Here is a 25553-nt window from a genome sequence, read left to right on the forward strand (position 1 = left end):
AGTGATTACGTCACCTCGGCCGTGGGAGCTTTACAGCAACAAATCAACCTGTTTTCTGATTCTGCTGCTTGTAATTGTTGACTGAGCTGGAGGATGGACAACAATCGCTCTGCTTTAAGGTTACGCAACAATTAGAAAGGGCTGGACACACTTGATCTTAATTGCAGAGGGTGCAGTGTTGACATGTCTGATTTTGACGTTAGCAGCAAGGGGTGGGGTGGACAAACAGGAGAGACAAAGACTTGTCAACACCTATTGAGAGCTGCAGCTACACCTCTTCAACTGGATTCCTGCGTGCACAGTGTGGTTTCGCCTGAAGGCACACAGAAACCATGACACCATGGGAGAAAACCCACTTTCACACGCCTGTAGCCAAAAAAGCAGGAGTGCGTGGATCCAATTGCTCTTTTCAAAAGGCGCACGGAGCTGGTTTCCCAACTATGGGAGACAAAATGGGTCAATAAATAATCTGAAGAGAGCCTCGAGCACCGACTGAGACATCAACAAACTGTAGATTTATCTGCAGCATGGCGAGGCGCAGGCACGCTGATGTCAAAGAGATCTCATTAATCTAAAGTACTCTTACATTTCCATACTATCTCCCGAGGCCTCATGCTGTCGGGCAGATTTAGTGGGATTAATCACTTCTACATTCATCCACCATGACGTGTCACCATGTTGGACGGGCACAGTATGTGAAGCACCAAACGGAACTTGGACTCCACTTTAACTTCCAGGATTAAAACAGCTTTTCCGAGGCTTGACGACAAACCGACGAGTCATTTTATGCTCAAATCTAACCTGGAGCTTCCTCAGTGGTTATCGTCCTTTACACTTCAGGGGTGTTTGACGTCTCCAGGCATGGCACCGTGTACCAGAGGAGACCCTCGTGTAAATTTGCCACATAAAACACACAACGTATTAATAAAACTTTCTGGAGTTCCCCAGGGCGGGATTGTTGGCCCTGTTTGATTCTGCTTTTACACCTGTTTTTTCTTATCGTATTTCTGACTCTGTGCAGTCATTTTACATCTTTTTATGGTCTTGTCTCACGTCACGTTTTGTCTCTACAAATTTGTGTTTCGTGTGTCCGTTTTTTGTGGTAGTTTTTTTTCTTCTATTTTTGTTTAAAACATGTCTAGTTATTTTCCTCCCTGACATTGTTTTTGTCTCTTTGTAGTTTTGCATCTCTTTATTGTAGTTTCCACCTGATGGAGCTGCTTTGTCTTTTAATGACAGTTTTGCATCTATTTATGGTCATGTTAGGTTCTTCTTTTGTTTTGCATCTCTTGTGGTTGTTTTGCAGTCTCTTTTTTGCCATTTTGCAGGTTTGTGGCCATTTTGCAAGTTCGTCTTTTGTAGCCATTATGTGTCTCTTTCCAGTCATTAACATTTTGCAATTATTTGGTGTCTTTTATCATTTTTCTGTCCTTCTGTTGACAGTTTTGCACGTATTTGCTTCTCTCTTTATTGCTGCTTTACATGTCTTTATATTTTTGTTCATCTTAAACCTTTTTGCAGTATTGAGTGTATTTTTTTGCTGCTCTTTCTGCTAATTTCAGTCTCTTTCTCTAACATTTCGAGGCCTAGTCACTTGTCTCCCTGTTGTCCACTTGTTGTCTCTTTTTGGTTGCTTTGCAGCTCTTCTTCTAAATGATTAAGCTCAGTTACCCGTGGGCCGTGAAGTATCTGTACATAGGTCTTGTTTGAAAGTGCTCCACGGGCTTTTTCAACACTCCATCTACCTGCATCCAGGGCGCCCTGGGTACCATGTCTGCTCGCTCCTCGTCGCTGCGCAGATCCGCTCCTCCCTGCTGAGCTCGATCACACAGCGCTCACCCTGCAACCGGGACCTGCACTGACAGCTAAGGCTTTGTGCAAAACCCAGACCAGCTGAGCAGCCAGAGAATGAGTGCAAACCGGAACCAGGCAGCTCGCAGCTGCGCGTCGTGATCGCGGGTTTAATGGTGTCAGCTCTTACCTGCCCACTGTTTGGTTGGCGAGCTGTCTCATTCGGTTGAACTGCTTCTTCATCTTGTGTCTGTGCGCGTTACCACCGACAGGCAGAGCCACTCCACAGATCTCATTGATAGAACCCGGTCCGATCTCTGCGCTCGTCTCCGGCACACGACGAGGTTCAGTTTTTAAAGATCCCCTTTGTGCATGGCGGTGGGGGGGGACACGGAGGACTTAGATCCTGCTCATCGTGTCTCTGTCATCCGCTCCGCTCCACAGATGCTGGACCAGTTTCTCTCTCTCTGCCAGCGCTGACAGATCGCTGGCGACGCGACACTTTCCACCGGTGCACTATGGGAAATGTAGTTAGCTTGGACTTGTTCTCTGCAGCTCCAGCTGGACACGCAGTATAAAAGATAATTATATACAGGGGCGGCTCTAGAAATATTTCATCAGGGATGGCACATTTGAAAAATTATTTACATTTGAGTTTCACGCATTTAAACACTTTTTGGATATAATACATTATCTATTAGTAATGTTTAGATGGAGTTAGTGTCAGAAATGCAAAATATGTGACTTGTGTATTTTTTGTCATTTACCGATTATACCAATTCAAAGATATATATATATATATGTATATATATTAGACATATTTTTGCAGTTTTATGAAGGTATTTATATGATTTAGTGACAAATTGTTTAACTATTGATTAACAAATTGATGACTATATGCTGGTGAGGTTACAGGGAGCAGAGGTGAAGAAGGTGCAGGACTTCAAGTACTTAGGGTCAACGGTTCAGAGCAACGGAGAGTGTGGAAAAGAGGTGAAGAGGCGAGTGCAGGCAGGTTGGAACGGGTGGAGAAAAGTGTCAGGGGTGTTGTGTGATAAAAGAGTATCAGCGAGAATGAAAGGAAAGATGTTCAAGACGGTGGTGAGACCAGAGATGTTGTTCGGCTTAGAGACAGTGGCACTGAAGAAAAGACAGGAGGCAGAGCTGGAGGTAGCAGAGCTTAAGTTGTTGAGGTTCTCTTTGGGAGTGACGAGGATGGACAGGATCAGGACTGAGGACATCAGAGGGACAGATCATGTTAGATGTGTTGGACATAAAGTCAGAGAGGCCAGATTGAGGTGGTTTGGACATGTTCAGAGGAGAAACTGTGAATATATCGGTAGAAGGATGCTGAGGTTGGAGCTGCCAGGCAGGAGGTCTAGAGGAAGAACAAAGAGGAGATTTATGGATGTAGTGAGAGAGGACATGAAGTTAGTTGGTGTGAGAGAAGAGGATACAGAGGTCAGGGTTAGATGGAGGCACATGATTCACTGTGGCGACTCCTGAAAGGGAACAGCCGAAAGGAAAAGAAGAAGAAGAAGAAGATGCTTGTAGTTTGTAAAGAAAAACTGAACCAGACAGAGTTTTACACTATGCAGTAGCATAAATGCTGGCTGAAGTTTATGAAGGGCCTCTAAAACTGACCACAAAGGGACACCGTAGAATGTTAAATAAATCAAATCTGTCGAAAAAGAGATGCACAATAATCACGAACAGATGCAATATAACCTAAAAATGATTAACAAGGACATAGAAGTACAGCTCAAAGAGCTGATCCAGAGCTGAGCGGACCCAAAATGGCCTCAAAGAGATGGATTTTTTTTTTGATGACTACAAATCCACAAACCAAAAACACAGGAACTTAGAAATTAATTTTCCATATCAAAGAATGTGGGGTCCTTCCGATGTCTTTCCCCTTTTTGTCATAATCTGTCCATGTTTATCAGAAATGGGTTGTTTAATAAACTTAAAAAACTCTAGAGGCTTTTCACAAAACACGTCAAAATCCCTGAATTAAGCTCAGTTAACCAACCAGTTAACTTTAATAAATATCAAAAGACCGATGATTTTTTCCTCAAAGCTAAGTTATTCTAAATTGGAATGTGTTGTTTAAACGGAGAAATTAGGGACAGTTGAGAAACAAAGCAATGTCTTTGTGATTCCTTTAACATGTGACAGATGTGTGCAGGCAGCTCCCAAACAAAGCTTTAAGCTGTTGTGAGGCCCAGTGTCTTAACAAGTCACATCTTGACAATTTACCGTCCTGCAGCTTCGTTATCGGAAGAGAAATGAAATCATTGAACTTTCATGTTACCATAGTTTCATGAATTTTCAGAGCCTTATCCTAATAAAGTGTTAACAATCTGATGTAGTGCTGCAGTGCCTGCAGGTAACCAGCATCACCTAGTGGCTGTCACAGTCAAGTGTAGCAGGATGTAGCAGGAAGTTTGATCTGCAGTGGAATGATTTGTCAAACATGGTCAGTAGTATGTGGACCCATAATACTGTGGCCGCTGACTTTTAATCTGCTGCTGCACCAGCTGTCAGTCGCCTGAATCATCCTGAAAGTAGGGAATCACAGTAGCCAAATCTAGAAATAACAAATGCATGGACAAGTTTTCCGGCATCACTTTGAGACAGGATGCTCCTAATTTTGCCAATGTTCCGTAGGTGGAAGAAGGCTGTTCTCAAGATTTGTTTTATATGTGAGGTAAAGGACAAATCCTGGTTAAAATTCAGTAAAGTGTTGGGTCAGTTAATGACATTTGTTACAGTTTTGATATTTTGTATAAAAATGTTTACAAAACAAGACTTCTGCAAACGCATCTTAGCAGCTGGAAAAAAATAGTAAATAAATTGAAGTTCTGGGTCTGTGCTGTGTCGCTACACTCTGCGGCCACATACGGCGCTAATGAGTCGATGTTCGATAATTTGAAATACAACAGAAGAAGAAAATGTTAAACAGGCTATTTACGAAATATGGATCTTTTTAAAATGGGAAAACATAATGACAGATGTGAATTTTGTGTTAAGGCAGAAATTTTGACCATATTATATCACACTGTACAAACCTTTTTAATTAAAAGAAAAGAAAACTGTTGAATTTAGGGAAACTAGTTTAAATTATGTTTTGCAAGATATTTTCTATAGTTCTAAATATAGAGGTTTTGGTTTTATTTAGATATATTAGAGAAAAAAACTTCTTCCTCCTCTTTTCCTTTGGGCTGTTCCCTTTCAGGGGTCTCCACAGCGAATCATGTGCCTCCATCTAACTCTGTCCTCTGCATCCTCTTCACTCACACCAACTAACTTCATGTCCTCCCTCCCTACATCCATAAATCTCCTCTTTGGTCTTCCTCTAGACCTCCTGCCTGGCAGCTCCAACCTCAGCATCCTTCTACCGATATATTCACAGTTTCTCCTCTGAACATGTCCAAACCACCTCAATCTGGCCTCTCTGACTTTATCTCCAAAACATCTAACATGAGCTGTCCCTCTGATGTACTCATTCCTGATCCTGTCCATCCTCGTCACTCCCAAATAGAACCTCAACATCTTAAGCTCTGCTACGTCCAGCTCTGCCTCCTGTCTTTTTTTCAGTGCCACTGTCTCTAAGCCGAACAACATCTCTGGTCTCACCACCGTCTTGAACATCTTTCCTTTCATTCTCGCTGATACTCTTTTATCACACAACACACCTGACACTTTTCTCCACCCGTTCCAACCTGCTTGCACTCGCCTCTTCACCTCTTTTCCACACTCTCCGTTGCTCTGAACCGTTGACCCTAAGTACATAAAGTCCTGCACCTTCTTCACCTCTGCTCCCTGTAACCTCACTGTTCCACCAGGGTCCCTCTCATTGACACACATGTATTCTGTCTTACTGCGGCTAAGCTTCATTCCTCTGTTTTCCAGAGCAAACCTCCACCTCTCTAGATTTTCCTCCACCTGCTCCCTGCTCTCACTACAAATCACAATGTCATCTGCAAACATCATAGTCCATGGAGATTCCTGTCTAACCTCATCTGTCAGCCTGTCCATCACCAGAGCAAACAAGAAGGGGCTCAGAGCTGATCCTTGATGCAAGTGTGGAGGACGTATGTCATCAGGACCAACTGCCTTTCTGCTCTTCATCCTCTTCAACATCCTCCTCACTTCACTCTTACTAATCTTTGCTACTTCACACGTCTTCTACTCTTTGTTCTCTTTCATTTTCCTCATTCATCAACTCTTCAAAGTTCTCCTTCCATCTTCCCATCACACTCCTGGCACCTGTCAATACATTTCCATCCTTATCTTTAATCACACTAACCTGCTGCACATCCTTCCCGTCTCTATCTCTTTGTCTGGCCAACCTGTATAAATCCACCTCTCCCTCCTTAGTGTCCAACCTAACATACAAGTCCTCATATGCTCTTTGTTTGGCCTTTGCCACCTCTACCTTCACCTTACGCTGTATCTCCCTGTACTCCTGTCTACTCTCTTCAGTCCTCTCAGTGTCCCACTTGTTCTTAGCTAACCTCTTTTTTTTGTGTACACTCCTGAACTTCCTGGTTCCACGACTAAGTCTCCTTGTCCACTTTCCTCTTTCCCTATGACACACCGAGTCCCCTCCTACCTGTCTCCCTGATCAAATTAGCTGTAGTGGTCCAGTCATCTGGAAGCACCTCCAAACCACCCAGAGTCTGTCTCAGCTCCTCCCTGAAAACTAAACAACATTCTTCCTTTTTAAACTTCCACTACTTCGTCCTCTGCTCTGCCTTTGTCCTCTTCATCTTCCTCACCACCAGCATCATTTTACACACCACCATCCTGTGTTGTCAGTCACTGATCTCTTTCAGATTACAGCGTCTACACAAGATGTCGTCCACCTGAGTTCTTCTACCTCCGCACTTGTACGTCACCCTATGTTCCTGCCTCTTCTGGAAGAAAGTGTTCACTACAGCCATTTCCATCGTCTTTGCAAAGTCAACCACCATCTGACCTTCATCATTGTTAACCCGGGCCCCCACCGTTCCAGTATAGAAGTCATTGTCACGATTCGCATGTTTAATGCCCTTAAATGTCTTTCCTGCCACAACCCTCTGCATCTATCCAGACTGGGGACTGGGCACAAGAAGACACTTACTTGTGCCCCCTTGCATTATATTAGGGAAAGGAACCTTTTGTTTTATTTAAAGTCAAACCCCGACAAAAAGACAGATTAAAGTAAGAGATAGAGCAATTCAATTTTAAGCATATTCCTAATCAACCAGGGCATTTTAATAAGTTGGTAGAGTTCTACAACAAGAAGAAGCCCAAGACGCCGAAAACGACGAAGAAGAAGATGATAACAATGAAGAAGAAGAAGAAGAGAGAGAAGAAGAAGAAGAAGAATGCACTGTAGTTGGTGGCGGTGCCGCCCCTGCGTGTTGTTTGCCAACCGCCGTAAAACTAGAAGAAGAAGAAGAGGAAGCTGCTACGATTACTGTTGGGAGTGTGATTCGTGATTATAACAGCCAAGTGAACCGTCTTTCGTTCGGTTAGTTTACGTGGGATCGACCTGCCACAGATCGACGGAAAGTCGCATTCGTTTTGACATCTGACTGTTTGGTTCACTCCGAAAAATGCGGGACCGGACTAAAGAACTGGGAGTTGTGAGTAGCCGCATTGCTAAATTTCGCCCATTAAAGTTAGCTTGCTAACTTAGCAGAGTTGAAGAAGCGAGTCTGCTAACGGGCGTTAGCTTTGCTGTGTATCTGTCCTAAAGATAAATGAAACCATTTGTGTGGTGACTTCCGTTTGTCCTTAAAGGCCAGGAGAGGAGAGGGCAGGGCTGCGAGTGGGGTTGTAGAGAAACCGGCGTCCAGTTTCCAGCTTACACTCATCTGAAACTTTAACTTGTCTGGAAAATTTAAGACCGGATTTGACAGATGCCACCATAGTGTGTTTAGCTGCAGACCTGGTGAGACTGGGTCTCGTTAGAGCAAAGTGGTGTGTACTCACCTAAAATACATGGGAAACCATCATAAACACCCTTTAGCTTCTCTGGGCTAATGTGCTCCAGGGCGACGGCAGAGGGTCTCTGCTAATCTAAGTTAGTCCGGATTGTGGCTTTAGTCCAGTGGTTTTGGATCTACACAGTAGAAGCTGTAACACTTCTGAAATATTGTCATAAAGAGTAAAAGTTGAACATGTATTTAAAGTGTGTTAGCAGGGTCTACTTGTTAATCATGTCCAGGTTCCACGAGTGTGACAGGCCTAGATTATTGTTTGGGTGGAGAAACTGCAGTCTTACTTTGCTTCAGAGCCCGAGTGTGTAGCACAATTCCACAGCAATAACTAATTATAAACAAATGATCAATCGATCAGTATTATCATGTAAGCATCCATTAACTTTGTCAGATGCACAGTCTGTATTAGCTCCAGATTCAGTACCTTCTGTGTGTGACTGCAGAATGCAGAGGCTTCAGATGACGATGGGGATGGAGAGAACAAAGCTTTAATGTACAGATCTCCATCGTCTGCAGCCAAAGTGGAGAAGGACAATGAATCTTTTTTTCAAAAGGTAAATGTACTCTCTCACCTTTCCAATTGCTGAATTTACACATCCTGTAGTCTTAAAGATTTTTTTTATTCAGAGCACTGTGTCTCTACAACACAGTTACTTGGGATAAAATATTTCACATTTCTGGAAGAAATGATATCACGCAATGCAGAGGAGCTTAAAGTAGATAAAGAAGGTCACAAAATCCCAATGTGCCAGTTTCTAAATGCTGTTGTGTCAACATTTCTGTCTTTGTTAATCCCCAGTCTGCTTCTACTAGGCTGCCATGAATACAGATTTAACTCTATTGCTATAATATTAAAACTATGTAAAAACTCATTCATAGGCTCTAACTGCTAAAGTCCTTTGCAAACATAAGTTATATTAATGGTAAATGAGTGGGAAGTTATTCTCCATATGAAAGTTGTGTCCTTCTACAGGCTGTCACACCCAATCAGCCCACACTACATTGCGGGAAGGTCTGAATTTCTTCCCATTTTTAGGTCCATGAAATTCACGAGGGGCTGGAGAAACTCAAGAGGATGGTGTCAGAGCTCGAGAACAAACAGAAAACTGTGCTTGGTGTGGCACTGCCTGAGGAGAGTAAGTAGTCAGATTTAAGCCATTAACTGCCTGAAATTTGGGATCAGAATGGATCAGAACCATTAAGCACAAATGTCTGACATGTGCTTAAAACTGCTGTAGGATGGCCTGTAGTATCATTGGCTCAGTTGGTAAGGCAGTCGTCCATGGACCACAGGGTCAGTGGTTCGATCCCCAGTCCCGGCTGTATGTCGAAGTGTCTCTGGGCAAGACACTGAACACTGATCTGAGCCCGGTAGAAATCGGGGGGAGAGGCGTAAGGATTGGCATCCGGCGTAAAAAAAAAAAACTGTGCCAAATCAACATGCTGACAATGATCCACTGTGGTGACCCTGAACTCACGGGATAAGCTGTAAGGACAAATAATAATAATTAGAAGAAGAATAATTCGAAATGTTCAGACAGACGGGGGTTCATTCTGTGCTGGATTTAGAATCCTGCTGACTAGATAGACGTTTGGATTTTCTATGGATTTTTCTATTCATTATATACTCGGATTAAAAAAATGTGGTATCCTTGATCTTGATGTGAGTTGTATCGCCACGTTCTCGCCAACACACAGCCCAAGAGAACACTCTGAAACAGGGTGTGTGTTACTGTGCTGACTATACTGCTCTTCTCTGGGGGTTAGGCATGAAGAAAGAGCTCCAGGCTAATCGGGAGGAGATTAAAACGTTGGCGAACCAGATTCAGAGGAAACTAAAGAGTGAGTATAGACAAACAACCAGTGGTTATTTGTCGTTTTTCTCGGCTTGGAATGATTTCATCAATTATCTTTCCACAGGTATTGAACCCAAGAAGGGAGAGGACGATGGAAAATACATAAACCTGAACACTCGGATGCAACGCACCCAGGTTGAGCCTTATTGCTGCTTTTATGGCATAAAAAAATCCTAGTATGTGGTATTTTGAAAGGTACAACTTACACAGTAATAGATTGTATAACTAGTGTAAAACTAACAACTGAGTGTATTATTGCATAAAAAGTAACTTGATATTTGTACTTCCTCTCACCCTGGTTGAAGCCTCATGTATTGAGCTGTCACGATCCAAATCTTTGCTGTTTTCCAGCACGGTGTGTTGTCTAGGGAGTTTGTGGAGGTGATGGGTCACTGTAACACCATCCAGGCCCAGTACAGAGACCGTAACGTCGAGAGAATCCAGAGGCAGCTCAAAATCAGTGAGTGTGCCCATGTAGAACTGTGAATCACGTGTCAACATGTGTTACATCTGTGGTCTCATCTGGGGAGATTTGACTTAACTGATCACTTCCCTTTCGCTGCTGTGTGTGTGTGTGCGTGCTAGGTTGTGATATTACAGGTTTCATTTTGTCCCACAACATTTATCAAGTAATGTTTTCTCATAATGCTGGAAAACGCTTACTTTAACTTTCAGTCTTACTCTGTAACCAAAATGGAAACGCAACCTGTCGTGGTCAGACAGAATAACCTTAACTGTCACCGTGCTCTTAAAGGAACTTAATCAGATACAAGAGCTGCAATAATTAATTAAATGGCCAATTAAGAAAACATGAATCTCATATAGAGGAAGTATGTTGGAGGAACTTAGGAATATTTGTATTTTCGCTTTGAGTTTTTTTTTGGTTTTTTTTATAATGTAATATGTCTTAAAAGTGATGCAAGTAACTTCTCTCTTTTAAGCTGGGACCAATGTGACAGACGAAGAGCTGGATGCTATGCTTGAAAGTGGGCAGACGGATGTTTTCACACAGAATGTGAGTACACGTGGGTCGTGATAAAACCAGGGCATCGGCAAGGTTGCTGCCTGACTGGCGGGTTTAAAGAAACCACAACACAAACTACCTCCTGCAGAAAAACACAGTTGCAGGTGTTTTTCCACTCGAATACTAGTAGCGACATTAAATATGTATGAAATGATTTGCTCTGTTGTAGCTTTTCTAGTTTCTCGAGGTGGACAACTCATTTGGTAAGCATGTAAAGGGATCGGTGTAGCCCCCACATACGTGTTCCCAGTTGCTCATAGTGCTTAGAATCCTGGTGGGTTTGGATATAGACATAGATGAGACCCTGATGAAACCTAACTCCTAGTTGTCCAGCACTACATTAGAGCTACAAAACACCTCCGCTGTCATCGGCAGATCCTGATCGATGCCCAAGCTACGAAGCAGGCACTGAATGAGATTGAATCCCGGCACGATGAGATCCTGAAGCTGGAGAGGAGCATCAGAGACCTGCACGAAATGTTCCAGTACCTCGCCATGGAGGTGGAGGCTCAGGTCAGGAACGCTGGGACAGGCTCTCAGGCTGGTTTGGGCTTGAAAATGCATCGAGTTCTTTTAATGCGTTTTCTTTCTCACGCAGGGCGAGATGGTCAACCAGATTGAACACAACATTAAACAGTCTTGTGACTATGTGGAGAAGGCAAAGGACAACACGGCGAAGGCCGTCACGTATCAAAGGAAAGCATGCAAGGTAAAATGTGGTTTCACACACACAAACCTGAAAGACACGATGAAGTGGACACGACAGCACTAGTCACTTCTAGAGCTCTTCAAGTTCTTTTGACATGTTATGGAAAAGCAAGTGGTTTCTTGTTATTACAAGATACCACTCAGTTGTCGAAGTACACACGCAATTACCTCCCACAGCCTTAGTGCACTGCCTTCAATGGCCAGGACACCAGGACGATGGTCGACCATGGGGGAGGGTGTCGCTCAGCCCGGCAGCATTACTTTCAGGTTCAAGTGGGGGGGGAAAGTTAAAACCGTTTATTCCGTGATTTCTTGACAGCAGCACTTGTTGAATTTCACTTGCGCGTTAATGAATCATTTCTTTTCCGTTGCAGAAAAAGGTTTGGATCGCCATCTGTTTGGCCATTCTCCTCCTCATCATCATCATCGCGTTGGCCAGCGCGATGAGCTAACCCCAGGCAGAGTGAGACGGCTGATCATCGGTTTGGCAGAAGCACATTACGAGTCTAAGAAATGCCCCCTTTCATGTAAAAACATCAGCGCACAGGATGTACGGGTGAATATAGTCAGTGGATTTTCTGTTATCATGTCATAATTGTCTTCCTCTAAACTTCCTGTCCTCTTCAAGGGCCTTCTTCCTGTCTCTTACTTTTAAAGAAGAGATGTGCTCTCTTTTAACAAAAGTAAACTACAATCTTGCCTGCAATTCCACTTCCACGATGCAGTGCTGCTGGTTTATGGACTCCAACACATTGACCAGGACCATTTGTGAAGTGTTACAGCACCTCAGTGTGTCCTTCCCCTCCTCCTCCTTCAGAAAGAGGAAATAAGTGCAGTATTGAAACCCAACACTGGCGCTGGTCATTCTGTACTCAGGAAATCTGTGCGTTGACTCATTACATCTTCTTTTCCATACAGACTTTTTTAGGCTAATATAATTGTACATAACCTACGTTGCTGCAGATTACTACGTACCTTAATGCTGATAATTGTGAAAACTTTCAAACTGCCACCATGTAACAGATGTAAATATATTTTTTTTTTCCTTTTCAAATAGCAGCCCCACTTTTTATTTTGTGTCACAAAGGGCTCTCATTGATGCAGTAACAAGTCAAAGGCTCCTTATTACTTGCTTTATGTATTTATGAAACACTGTTACATAAGCGGCTGCAAGAAGCTCTGCAACATGTGATGAAATGAGAATGTGATATTGTGCACAAACACTGTCAATAAGGGACGTGAGCTGTCTGTGTTTTGATTCACATCGAGTGTTTCAGCTTTTGGCGCCTTGGCTTCACCTGACATCTACACACTAAAGTTTTTTCATCCCCCCCCCCCCCCCCCCCCGTTTATCACATTGTGCTAATGCTCAGTTTGTCCTTCACGCCGCTATTTTAGTAACTAGTGGAATTTGGTTGGAAAATCCTGGCTCACCAACCAGAAAACAGTTTTTGTAAATCTGCAAAGAAAAAAGAAAGTGTTCAGCTCTTGCTGAAAGTTCTCTTTGGATAGCAGATGATGTGCCTTTCTGCACAGAACAAGGTTGATGCAGAGCAGTGACTTTGTTACGGTCACCGTTGTTCAATTATGTATTGGAAATGTTTTAATAGATTTGTTTTAAAAATAAATGCTGCCATGTTTAATAACTTGTCTATGAATAATTTGCCCTTTCACACATTAAATGAGAAATGGTCATTGATGGATACCAAGAAGATGAAAACCAAAAAGAATAGAACCAGAAGATTAAAAACACAAACTAGCTAAGTATGAGGAGAAAAAAAAAAAGGAAAAATAAAATCACTAAACACCTAAAGTTCAGTAAGACAGTCCAACAAGTAGGTCCCTGTCTGTACTCAGGGGTCCAATTCCCTCATGCTTATAAGGCATCTTGTAATAATATGACTATATATGCAGCAACTATATCAAACCTATATTTCAACCACAGAAAAATCTTAGAACACATTGAAAAAAAGGCAACTAAGATTTGGTCTTTTTATTCAACTGTAATTGTCTTAATTTTTCAAGTAAAACAATGTGGAATTACAAGGGATCAAAAGGAATGCAACAAAATGAAGACAAAGTAAGACCATCACCATAAACTACATCCACACCCTCTCCCCTCCTCAAAAAACCCACCTTTGCTCAAAATAGCTTAGACCGAAAGTAAATCGACAATTTACAGTCATCTGCAACTGTACCAGTAATTTTATTCACATATTTTATCAACTTTTTTTTTTTTATTTTTTTTTTACAAGAACAAAGAGCAATGATGTGATGGTGACAGTGACAAAGAAATTCAGGCGAAAACATTAATTTGGTAGCACTGACGCACAGGGTGCCTTTCTGATATTTCTTGTGGGGTTTTATCTTTTTTTTTTTTTTTTTTTTTTTTCTCTCCTTTTTAGAAGCTCAACACACCTGCTTGAGGTGCTTCAAAAGGCAATTCAAGGTTCAAACCCATTTGGCCAAAGAGGCACTCTTTAATTTCAACAACATGTACTCGTCCTTTTAATAAAAATACATGAAAAAGCTGACTTTAACACTAACTGCCTTTGGGAAGATCAAGAGAAGGAAATTGATTTAGTCTCCAAGACGATTTCAACTTCAATTAATACATTTTCAGACTGTTGAGATACATTGCGAAGTACCAGGAACCAATTATGACATTAAATTGATGTAAAAACGTATTATCACCACACCACAATGTAATCTGAAGCCGAGGGGCCACAGTTTCAGATGTGCAAAATGAGAAGGCTGGATTCCAATTAACAGAAACTAATGTGAAAAGGGAGGGGGGTGGGGGGTGGGGGGGGGGCAAGCAAAGACAAACTCCAGCATAGTGCAGCAAAGATCACATTGACAGATCTGTTCTCTTCCTAATACCCTGGAAGAAATAATAAAATATGCATAACTTATCAACTGACTACAAAGAAACAATAGTCAGGACAGCTGAAGAAATGTCCGAAAATCAAACTTTCTAAAACCTCCAACTTACAATACGACTGGTCACTCAAAACTTTTAATGTCACATAAATGACCTTTCACTTATAACCCTGATAGAGGGCGGCTGTATAATCCATCTTAACACATAAGATCTGAGTGTTCCAGTCTTTAATGATACAGTACAGAATATGAACTAACAACTTGCCTTTGTTACCTCTTGCACCTTTGTCCCACCTCCAGTCCCAGTGGTGCATCTATCCACTGCAGCTGTTTAAGGACGCATTATGATGGTGCCACCATTTCTACTCTCAGTCCAGCATCCCTGAGCCTTCCCCCAGCAGACTATAGCTGAGCTGGTACGGTGACCAGCTCCAATTTGGAAAGGACGAGGGCCCAAGAGGAAGGGAGGTCCCTGTGCAGCACTCAGATCCCTTGCTTTTTTAAGAGTGCAGACAAAGCGGCAACCTTGGAGGTTCTGTCAAGCTCTCACATCGTGCTCTGCCACACCAGTCTTGCCTCCATTTTCTCTTTGGCACTCCTATCATGTCTTGTTGTGACGATTCTGACTAGAAGAGGAGCGGGTGCTTGCAGCCGGTGACCGGGCCTGCACCGCCGCCAGCGCTGCTACGCTCCGCAGCACCCGGTCCGGTGTCCCTTCTGTCCCTGAACTGCCAGTCACATCCTGCGAGAGCCTTTGAGACCTCCTGCTGTCCTTGTGGCTCTCCCGCTGTTGGCCCCGCTTCTCTCTTTTGTCTCTGTTCTTTGCTCGATCCAAGCTGCGGTCCCGCTCGCTGCCGGAGGACGCGGCGCGGGAGTGGGATCCTCTGTGCTCTGTGTTTTGGGAGCTGATGCTGTGGGTACGCTGGCTGCTGTTGCTGCTGCTGCGGCTTCTGCTGCTGCTGCGGCCACCACAGTCACCTTCGCCATCGCTGCTCATACTGCTGCAGGCACTGTGGCCCCGGGAAGAAGACTGTGTCTCGGGCTCACCTTCCTTTCCCCTTGATAACTTTCTGCTCCCCGTCTCCTTTTCCTCAGGTTTAGACCTCTTGTACTCTACTTCAAGGGGTGGAACCAGAGAACCTGGGCACTGTCTGGTGGAGCGTGAAGCAGAGCGGCTTGACTGATTAGGTGTTGAGGGTTTGCTGCCGCCGCCACTGCTTTTGTTATTACTGAGAATGTTACTCTGAGGGGAGGCGGGTACGCTTTTACTTTTAGGCTTTTGGTTCTTCTCAGAAGAGGCGGGAGTGGAAGTCCCGGCGACTTTAGATCCTGAGTCTTTCCGCGTGGTGTGGCCGGGGGTGTCAACTCTGCCTTTCATTGCTAGAAGCTTGGCTGCTGCATTAAGTGCTGAACATCTCTTCCCCAGAACTTCAGGCTCAGGAGGCAACAAGGGCGCACTATTATTCCGGTTTTTACCCTCCTGTGAAGGCTGGGATCCTGCTGACTTCCTAGTAATCCTGACGGACGATGTATCACTGCCAGACTCTCCACCTGTGGATGTGTTGGCGTTGTTTGGAGTATTTCTGTCAGAACTGCGCACAGGCTTCTTTCCTGCCCATTTGTCATCCTTTTCCTTCTCCTGGTCTTGTAGCCTACGCTTGGCTGAGCGAGTCAACCGGTGCTCCTTCCTGCTCATGCCACCGTCAGAGTCAGAGGAGGAAGAAGAGGACCTGGATCGCCTCCTCCGAGAGGTGGAGGTGATTAGGTCCTCCTTGTCGCCTTCCTCTTTCTTCTCCCCATCCTTTTCGTTTGTCTCCTCCCCCGTTTCTGAGGTTAGGTCCGTTCGCCTCCTCTTTGTAGGATGTCTGTTTTCATACGTCTTCTTGTGGTGAGCATGGCGACTGAGGGTTGAGCACCCAGATGATGGCGATGAGGAGCAAGTTGACTCCTGACTACTCTGACGACTTAGGGGCCTCTTCTGTTTTGGAGATTTCTGATCTTCGTTAGTTTCTTCCACCACTAGTTGCTTAGGTTCTTCTTTCTGAGGGGCAGCTCTTGTCTTTCCTTCTCCTCCCGTGCCTTCCATTCTAGTCTCAGAATCTTTGGTCTCAGAGGTATTTTCTACCTTTTTTCTTTTAGACTGAGACTTTGAGATTTCCTGCTTTTTGTAGTTGTCCCCCTCCTTGCTAGTCTTCATGTCACCCTCCACAGCATCTACTTCCATTTCTGTCACACTACCTAACTCACTTTTAGATGCAGACTCTTTCTGTTCTAAAACTGCAACACTAGAAAGGGCAGATGTGGGTATGTGGGGAAGGGCCTCAGTCTGAGCTGGTGTGGACACGCTCTGTATAGATGCAGAGTTTTCTACTTGGTGGGAAGTGTCTGCACATGTTTCAGGGGGGGTCACAGTAGAGGCTGTTTTGGTTGGGGCAGCTGGGGTTGCTTCTACTGATACAGGGGATGCTTGGGAAGTTGTGACAGTGTCTGTGGCAGCAACTGTAACTGACTGTTTTGGGCTGGATGTAGTTGTGGTTACTGTTGTTAATGGCGCTGGTGTAGCTTCTGTGGAAGCTGTCAGTGGGGCTGGAATTTTGACAGATATTTCTGCAGTTGTGTCAGGGGTTGTGGCGGAGTGAACTTCAGAAGGAGCTGCAGCTGCAGGCATTGTTACTCTGACTCCTTCTGCCGGGGTTGATGAAGTTACTGCAACTGTCTTTGCATCAGCGGTGGGAGTTACAATAGGACACAATGTTGCAGAAGACAGTGTGCAGGATGAAGCAGGTGCAGGGGGGGTGGTTGAGCAGATACCAGCCTCTGTAGCAACCTGTGCATGTGTATCTACTTCAACTGTTGAGACCAGTTTAGTAGGGGCTTTGGTTGTTGTCACCTTAGTTTTTGCTTGGACAGAAGATGGTGAAGCTGTATCTACAGCAGATGTAGTGACTTTTATTGGTGGCGTTGATGTAACAGGAGTGGCAGACATGGTTGGGCCTGTGCTAAAACTTGCTTGCACTAAAGTTTTTACTGGAGTTGTGGTTGTGATTGTTGGGTATGGTGGACTTGCTTGCACGGTTTCAATTGCAGTCGTTGCTGCTGTTGAGAGAGAAGAGGGGGAAACTGTAGCTGGACTTGATAAAGTGGCAGTTGGGGTGGAGGTTACACAAGCTGAGGTGGATGAAGCTGGCAGAGCGGAGGCTTGAGGGAAGTCCTTTGTAGCAGCAGTTGTAGTTGTTAGGACTGGTTTTGCTGTAGTGGTGACCGCTGGTGTAGCAATTGCTGCTTTTGATAGAATGGTAGTAGCTGACGTGATAGTTGTGGCAGGGACTGATGTTGGAAACACAGGAACAGGAACTGTTGTGGCCACTGTGGTGGCAGAGTCTGATGCTGTTGTTTTCACAGTTGTGGAAGCTGAAGGTTTTGTTTCTACAGGAACTGCAGAATCTCGAAGCGTTGGAAGAGTTGATGAGAACGTGCTAGGAGGTGGCAGTGAGGTTATGGGGGTTGGGGTCCTAGTGACTGGGGGGCTGGCAGACAAAGATACAGAGAAAACCTTGGATGTGTCTGAGCTTGGACCGAGAGCTGAACTAACGACCTCGGCTGAGGGTGGAGAGGAAGCAGTTGCAGGAAGGGGGGCAGGTGGAGAGGGTACTTGGACTGAAGGTGGTGTGGAAGTTTGATCGTTTTTTGTTGTACAGACTGGAGCTTGATTTGATGCAGAGGCTAAAACATCAGTCGTTACGTCGGTTTCCTCTGCTCTGGGAGACAGGGAGTCCTGACTGACATCTGCAGCTGTAGGGGTCTCTAAGCTAGCTTCGGGTTTTAATAAACTAGGTGCGTCAGTTGATGTGGTCTCTCTTTTAGAGTTCTGTCCTTCACCAACTGTGTCTGACATAGTTGTAGAGTCTTTGCGGGGACGCCCCCGTTTACGTTTTGGAGAGAGAGGGGGGTTTCCCTCCTCAATTGGTGAAGAGGGCTGCGGGGACGGAGTTGCTCTATTGTCAGAGTCAGGTAGTCTGAGGGGAGTCTTTGGGGGTCGGCCCCTCTTTCTTTTCAAAGGCATCACAAGAGGATTCACACTTGACTCTGTCAAGGCTGAAGGTACGTCCTTTCCCGGTGGAGTATCTGTTTTCTTTGACTGGGTCCCTCCCCGTCCTCGACCCAGGTGCTGCTGCTCCCCCAGCTGAGCAGCCAGACGAGACTCAGTTTCCAACCTGCGGCGTACAGGGAGATTTCTCAACACAGGCATATCAGGAGAAAGGTGGGGTGGAGAATATGGAGGATAACTTCTGACAGGCTGTGGCTGCACAGAGGAACTGGGAGTAGAGTCTTGGTCCTGAAAAGATCTGATAACAGTCCCTTTAGGTTTGCCGTCAGGGCTCGGTGATGTATTGTCATTGTTTGTTTCATCAACAAATCCAGCAGTGTTCTCCTCCACTGCGTCTTCTGAAGAGCCACCGCCTGCAGTGCCGCTTGCTCGCCGCCTCCTCTTTTTCGGCTCCTTCTCTTCCACCACCGTGACCAACCTTCCTGGAAGCTTCCGCAGGACCTTGGCTGATGGTGAGTCTTCAACCAGGCCCCTCAGGACTTCGCCATCTGCAGACTGACGCTTGCGAGGCGATCGGGAGCTGGTGGAGGGGGGAGACATGGCAGTGTCTCCTCGGCTGTCATCTTCTTTTGTCTGGGTGTCTACTGGGCAGCTGGATTCTACCGATGACTCAGATGCTCTCCTCTCACTCTCCTGCTCCTTCTCCTCAGTTTCTGCTTTAGAAGTCTGTTCGGTCTCCACAGCAAACTGCTGTTTCCCTCCAGGGGGGGAAGCTGTGGGAGAGGAAGGCACTGAACTGGAATGGGAGCGGTTTGGTACAGTCCTGGTTTTGATGCTTTGATGGTCTCTGTCAGGTGATGAAGCTTTTGAGGGTTTGGGGGCGTCTTGGACCCTTGTTGATGAGGTTTTTTGATGGTCTGTGTGTATTGGGGTAGTCGACGCATTACCAGAGTCTTTGGCAGCTCCTCGTCCTCTCAGGCCAGAGCGGACTCTTTCAGGCACTTCTCTAGGGGTCGTAGGTTCAGGCTCAGTGTCAGGAGAGGCCCCGCGGAGCCGACCACTGGTCCTTGTAGAGGCAGTGATCTTGTCCTTGTCCTTGGGTTTACGACCACGGCGGGCTGGAGTTGGCTGAGGCTCCACAGAAGCTAACGGTGACAAGAAGTCGTCATCATCGTCATCGGATGAAGCGTGAAGCTTAAGACCTTCCTCTTTGGCCTGGTCCAGACCTTTCCTAGCAGCCTCCACCTGCTCCTAGAAACACACACAGGCAGAGTAAAGAATTAGACATAGCCACTTTGGTTTTAGTTCTGTGTTACTACTTAATATCACATAACACCATTAAATTAAAACTATTACTATTTTATAATGAGACTGTTAGCTATTTACATGTCAGTAGTCACAATTTATATTCCCTTTAAAAATAAATTTTTTGTTTATCGACAGCTGACAGACAATATAAAGTAATGTAAATGATGTCGCTTCAAGCTCTGGGAAATTTTGATGGACATTTTTAAAACTTTTTTTTGACTCACATGAATAACCAGTTGGGGCTCAAGCACAGTCTTATTGCTCCTTTGGTAATCTTTGTTTTTAAAATTGTTAAAGTTTCAATACGCAACTTAAGCTAGCGCCAGCAAGAGAACCGGAACCTGTTTCTAGTTTAAAAAACAAACAAAAAAAAAAGTTACCCACTGTATCATTAAGTAACCTTGAAACCGGCCTATCAAACAATAATACCATAAAACAGGAAAAAATGATGAGATGAAAGTGTGGACTTACTTCAGCTTGTTTCAGTTCTTCTTTGCAAACATCTTCTAAGGAGGCTTCCAAAAAGTTCATGGCGTAGCGTTCAATGGGAGTGAGCTAGAGGCAGGCGGAGTACATGGTGTTAATTGAGCATGAACAAATGATACAACTCCCATAGATAGCAGATCAAAAAAATTAAATTACACTACTCTTCTATTTAAATCTCTTTTTTTATTATGAACATATGATCTATCCATTTAGGAGCTTAAACCATTGCTCCTTTTGTATATGACTTATTAAATTAATACCAGAGCTGTATTAATTTACCTGCTCCACCAGAGCTGCTATTTCCTGCTCAGCCTTGGAGAGCTCTTCCACTTCTTCCTGTTCCCCTCCATCATCCAGAGGTATGTTCTCATTAAACTCTGCCAGTTCTGCCACCTGTTCTGCTTTAGCCTGAGATGCTGCTACGATGTCCTCCTCATCCTCAGCTCGACACAAGGCCTGGAAGAATCACACAACGGGGATCAGGTCATCTGCTCATCGCTTGTAGTTGTGGTTGTTTGACAAGTTGAGGCTAAAACTCAATAAAAACCTTTAAAAGAACCCTCTCCTGTCTTTCTGTGCTAATTTTCTTTAACAAATGTAATTCTTGATGTGACAAATTTTATCCCTGCTTACATTTTCCAATACGGGCATCAGAGATATGAGACTGCATGAATTTATCTCGTGCATGGGAAAACAAATATGATGGAGACCTGAACATCCACCTGGGCAAACCTCAGGCAGCTGATGTGGTTGCTCTTCTAAAACACGTTTGACCTGAGACTGGTCTCCAGTCCCCCGACCGACAACAACCTGGACCTCATGCAAACCCGGAACTGCACCACAGGCAACACCTTGGTCACTCCTCTGCATTTATCCGATTACATCTTCATTCAGCTCACAGTCTTCATTCCTAGACCTTCACATTCTCCTACCACACCTGTGACATTCCGCCGTAATCTCAGGTCTCTCACTCCGAAGCACTTATCTTCACTGGTCTTTGCAACTCTGTCCCCACCGCAGGACCTCTTCACCCTCCATACAGATGCAGCCACGGACAGCCTCTGCACCATCTCTTCTAGACCTGCTCATCCCTCAGCCTCTGATCCGTGAGCAGCACACCGTGCTCAGGAGTGCCGAGAGGAAGTGGCGCAAATCCAAGATTCTATCTGCTCTTAGTGAGTATCAGTAACTGCTGCAAAATGTAACTCTTTCGCACCTTCCTATGCACTTAACTCTATTTTTTTTTAAAAAAGAAAAAAAGTCCTTTCCCTATTTCATGAAATGTGAACACTTTCTGATAGGATTTTGCTTTGATCTTTTCTACTTGACTTAGATTTTTGCTGACTTGTACCTCACTTGAGAGTCGCTTTGGATAAAAGCACACATTTACATCTAAATAATTAGATGTAAATGTGTGCTTATAAAGTGTGAGATTATAAAGTGTGGCCACAAAATATTCAGTTATTCCCAGTTCCAATTACAATAATATATGTAAGGTTATGGCCCATGTGATGTATCCAACCTGCTCCAAAATGGTGGTGCTCTGTTTGTTGACAGCCTCCTCCTCCTCTGCCTGGGGCACAGACAGCTCCACTGCAACTTCTCTCTTCTCCCCCTCGTTTACATCAAACAGCTCTCGGATGGTTTGCTGAGAAAAAAAACAAAGGGAAAGAGACAATTCAGCTGTGAAAATTGTTTTCTCTGTACTGGAGAAAAAAAAACAACAATAACAGATATAAGTCATACTTTGACTGCTAATGGAATCGTTCAATGTATTAATTAGAAAATGCTGCCTGCATACTTCAAATAGTACAAGTGGTGTAACATAAAGGTGGATTAGAACAAATTTAATTGAAGGGGAATAGGGCATAACCTGATTCTGCAATAAAAATTAATTTTCTACTCGTGATTAGTTATTTAAGCATCTCAGTCACCATCATGTGTTTGGATGATTAAAAGCCAGGTATGAAAGGCAGCCACAATAACTGAAACTAAAATGAAAAGGGAAAATTGATGATTGAATGTAACTTTTTAATATCATTAATTGATCCCTATGGGGAGAGCTGCGTGTTTTTTAAATGGCACTACTAAAGGGTTGTCCATGTCTCGTACAAGAACACTGACGTTTGGCTAGAAGCAGTGGGAACCGAACCACCAACCATGACTGCTCTACCAAATAAGCTGCCCCCCCAAAGTGACAACTCTGAGAAACAGTCAAGTACGAGTAAAATATGCATATTCATCTGTTCCACAGAAAATGATTTTGTTTTTGAAAAAGCCCTAATGCTGTGTCTGCACAGAAGACGTGAGCAACAGCAGCAGTTTTAGTGCAGCCTTCAGGTGGAGTCTTAGGTGTAGGTCACCTGCTTTCTAAAACCTCCAAATATATAATCATTGGGGTTACACTCATAAAACCATGAAAGTTGACTTAAAGACACAGCATAAAGGATTGATTATCAAGTGGATTCAATATAAAGACAATTGTTTATTATGGATTAAGTTTTTGATACAAGTAAAATTTGCACAACCTCTGCAGAAAATACACATTAAATACAAGCCTCCCCTTAATGTTCATGCACTGCTAACTTAATTTTCATCATTATATCAAAAACATTTAGAAGGAATTGAAGCACGTGCCAAAGTATGGTCACCTGAGAAAAGAGGCTGGATTCTACAACAACGATTCAAAACTGACCTCAAAATACACCAAAAACTATTTCAAGAAACAAAACCTGAAGCTTTTAAAATGCTCTCCACAGCTGCCTGACTTCATTGAAAATCTCTTGGGAGATCGTAAACATGCTGTGTGCACAGCTGCTTAAAAAATCTCAAAGCTTTAATTTTGCAACGTTTGCAAGCTGTGATATTTGCCAGGGACAATTACCAAGTTCTTACTTAACCAGACTTGCTACAAATTCTGTTTAACAGCGCATTTGTGCAAAGTTCTATGTTTACCCCCCTGTATTTACTTTACATTACATAATTCAACAAAACATGCAATTTGTCCACAAACCTTGCAGGTTTTTTAATTTTTTTTTGGCAAAGATTGGCCACCTACCTGTTTAAAGAAGGCAGTGGTGAAGTTTCCTCCCTCAATAGCCATATCTCCCAGCATCCTCTTCTGGTTTGCTTTCTTTAAAATGTTCTCCTCCACTGTTCGTTCACTGATCAGCCTGCAAGAGAACATTAAAATTATGCATAAATAAAATTGCTGAAAACCCATTTTAGCAGAGGACGGCAAATATCAAGGTCTTAAAACAGCATGGTAATGACTGACACCTCAACTACATCGCATGCCATTCCCATTTTACCCCCAAACATAGCTGCAGCAAATGGGTGTGAGGGACAATTTTTGTTTACACGTGTACTCTGATCACTGAAATATGCGCAATCAGTTTAACAAATTTTAGGGCTTTGAGAGGAGCTCATTGATGGTACAACTCCCACAATGTACTTTAAAAAAACCCAATATGTGCAGTAAATGTGGCCCAATGCTTGAATATAAAACAGCCTAAAATGTCTGAAAGACAAAGACACTTTCACATAGACAAATCCAGTAATGTTATTTATTGCAGGTCTAAAAGAGCCTAGAAAGGGCCAATTTTGGTCTAGAACCCTGGTATTCTAGACACTAGAACCTAGTCACCTGTATATGTGGACATCTCGGGTCTGACCAATACGATGGCAACGGTCCTGTGCTTGTGCATCCATGGTTGGATTCCAGTCGCTGTCATAGAAAACAACGGTGTCAGCCCCTGTCAGGTTCACCCCAACACCTCCACTGCGAGTTGACAAGATGAAGCAGAAGATACGTCGATCTGCGTTGAAGCGCTCCATGAGGGCCTGAAGCACAAGTAAAGAAAATGCAGAGAGAATGAGTGTTAGAAATACGCCATGTGCCAAACTTGTTTTTTCTCTAGAATATTAAGAGGAATCTTTAGAAACTATATGGAAGCATCAAGTCCTTTGGAATACTTGTCCGTACTAACCTGCCTCTGCTCTACACGGGTGCTGCCATCCAGGCGTAGGTAAATGTGTCCATGGTAGTTGAGGAACTGCTCCAGCACATCTAACATACGTGTCATCTGAGTGAAGATCAGCACACGATGGCCTCCCGTCTTCAGCTTCCGCAGCAAAGTGTGTAGTGTCTGAAGTTTACCTGCACACAGGGGACACAAGGATCAAATTAAAGTTTTGTCAGAACACCTAGAGGTGACAATAAGTATGAAAATTTGTACAGATTCAAGGAGAGAACCAGAAACCTTTTACTTTGAGAAATCATTAACATTATTATTTTATTCATTATCTTCACTGATTGAACAACTTTCCACATTATGATACATTTTGGAACATAGAGTAAGTATGCACACATAAGTAACTGGCACTCTAAGTGGAGAAATAATGTGATGAATGGATGTTCGGACTAACGGTGGAAGATCTTCCCAAATCAGGCTACATGCAGACCAGGGCTTTTCCAGCAGGAAATTATGTTGTGAAGAGGCAATATTCTGAGTACGGCGCAATTGTATTAGAAAAAAAATATTAGAATTGTAATCATCCGGTAAAAAGTAAACTGATTCTGCTCCTAGTGTCTAACATATTGCAGATACCCATCTTGACAACGTACCACAATCATACTGTATAAGCCTCAGGTCTGGGAACTGGGTCCTCATTTTACACTGGATGCGGTGGAAGCTGCGAGTGAGCGGAGCGACTTGAGCTGATAGCATGGACGAGAATACTGCCTGCTTGTGGCTCAGAGATGGAGGAGGATGGCAACAGTGCATGGAGATAGAAGGAGCCTCCACTGGGGGAATCACAAATGTAAACCTAAAAAAGACAAAGAATAACACTGTTAACAGTTAAGTCACAAATCTTTCCCCTTGGTCAAAGCTCTTAATTTCTTAGTTATGCGTCAGGTAAGCCTACCTGTCTATCATGTCATTGAGCAGCTCCAGCCTCTGCTCCATGCTGTGGATAGCCGCTCTCACAGCATGACTCTGAAACCAGTAGTTTAATTGGTTTAGAGACTGCGCGTACAGGCAGCTGCTGTGACCCGAGCGACCCCACTCGCCCTGGGAGCTCGGTGTAGCAGGCGTTGGTCGGGAACCAGGGAGAAAAGTCAAAAAGTTCAACACTTCCTGTCCGTACATGGGCTTCGCCCCACAGCGACGCTCGTTGACTCGAATGATGAAGTCCAGCTGGCTGTCACGCTGCTGTTTGAGGCAATCTGCCAGCCACGACTGTTGAGTAAGGAGGCAAACAGGTAAAGAGGTGGGACACAAACTGCTAAAACCCAACTGATTATGTTTCTTATAAATGGAAAGTACGAGTGGTGAAGGAGATTAATTTTGAACTTGAGCCGCCTACATGTTCTGCCTCTATAGTGGTTACTGGTCTTGCATGGGTTTGGTTACCTGCAGGTGATGTGCAAAAAAATAAATCATCCGTAACGG

The 25553-nt window shown here is 44.0% G+C and overlaps 3 protein-coding genes across 10 annotated transcripts in view; 1 reads left to right on the forward strand and 2 right to left on the reverse strand.

Annotated features, from left to right (window-relative positions):
* The window catches only part of LOC137105727 (rho GTPase-activating protein 44-like), a 64739-nt gene extending 62399 nt beyond the window's left edge, over positions 1 to 2340 (reverse strand). The window contains exon 1 of one of the 3 annotated variants that reach the window (XM_067488275.1): positions 1982 to 2340. In XM_067488275.1, the coding sequence (XP_067344376.1) occupies positions 1982 to 2034 (53 nt within the window). In that variant the 5' untranslated portion in view covers positions 2035 to 2340. The remainder of the gene's footprint in view (positions 1 to 1981) is intronic. The other 2 variants (XM_067488268.1, XM_067488272.1) reach the window with 2 other exon arrangements.
* Positions 2341 to 7169: 4829 nt separating this feature from the next.
* stx4 (syntaxin 4) lies at positions 7170 to 12979 on the forward strand. Of its 2 annotated transcripts, XR_010911855.1 has the most exons (11): positions 7170 to 7427; positions 8228 to 8338; positions 8821 to 8920; positions 9552 to 9626; positions 9705 to 9775; positions 9992 to 10100; positions 10582 to 10655; positions 11040 to 11177; positions 11263 to 11373; positions 11747 to 11922; positions 12001 to 12979. XR_010911855.1 is itself a non-coding variant. In XM_067488293.1 (10 exons), the coding sequence occupies exons 1-10, from the start codon at positions 7398 to 7400 to the stop codon at positions 11822 to 11824; spliced, it is 897 nt and encodes a 298-aa protein (XP_067344394.1). In that variant the 5' UTR covers positions 7170 to 7397; the 3' UTR covers positions 11825 to 12979. The 2 variants fall into 2 exon arrangements, 1 of the variants encoding a protein (XP_067344394.1); XM_067488293.1 differs by having other exon boundaries at positions 11747 to 12979.
* A 754-nt stretch (positions 12980 to 13733) lies between these two features.
* srcap (Snf2-related CREBBP activator protein) overlaps positions 13734 to 25553 on the reverse strand; it is a 33482-nt gene continuing 21662 nt past the window's right edge. For 4 of the 5 annotated variants that reach the window (XM_067488266.1, XM_067488264.1, XM_067488265.1 and 1 more), the window contains 9 exons: positions 25027 to 25340; positions 24725 to 24927; positions 24087 to 24256; positions 23744 to 23940; positions 23156 to 23270; positions 21620 to 21745; positions 20377 to 20553; positions 20083 to 20166; positions 13734 to 19554 (listed from right to left, as the gene is read on the reverse strand). In XM_067488266.1, the coding sequence (XP_067344367.1) occupies positions 14857 to 19554; positions 20083 to 20166; positions 20377 to 20553; positions 21620 to 21745; positions 23156 to 23270; positions 23744 to 23940; positions 24087 to 24256; positions 24725 to 24927; positions 25027 to 25340 (6084 nt within the window). In that variant the 3' untranslated portion in view covers positions 13734 to 14856. Of the gene's footprint in view, positions 19555 to 19835; positions 19959 to 20082; positions 20167 to 20376; positions 20554 to 21619; positions 21746 to 23155; positions 23271 to 23743; positions 23941 to 24086; positions 24257 to 24724; positions 24928 to 25026; positions 25341 to 25553 lie in introns of all 5 variants that reach the window. The other variant, XR_010911851.1, reaches the window with a different exon arrangement.

The sequence above is a fragment of the Channa argus genome, chromosome 20 (assembly GCF_033026475.1).
Source record: "Channa argus isolate prfri chromosome 20, Channa argus male v1.0, whole genome shotgun sequence".
In the NCBI taxonomy this organism is placed as follows: domain Eukaryota; kingdom Metazoa; phylum Chordata; class Actinopteri; order Anabantiformes; family Channidae; genus Channa; species Channa argus.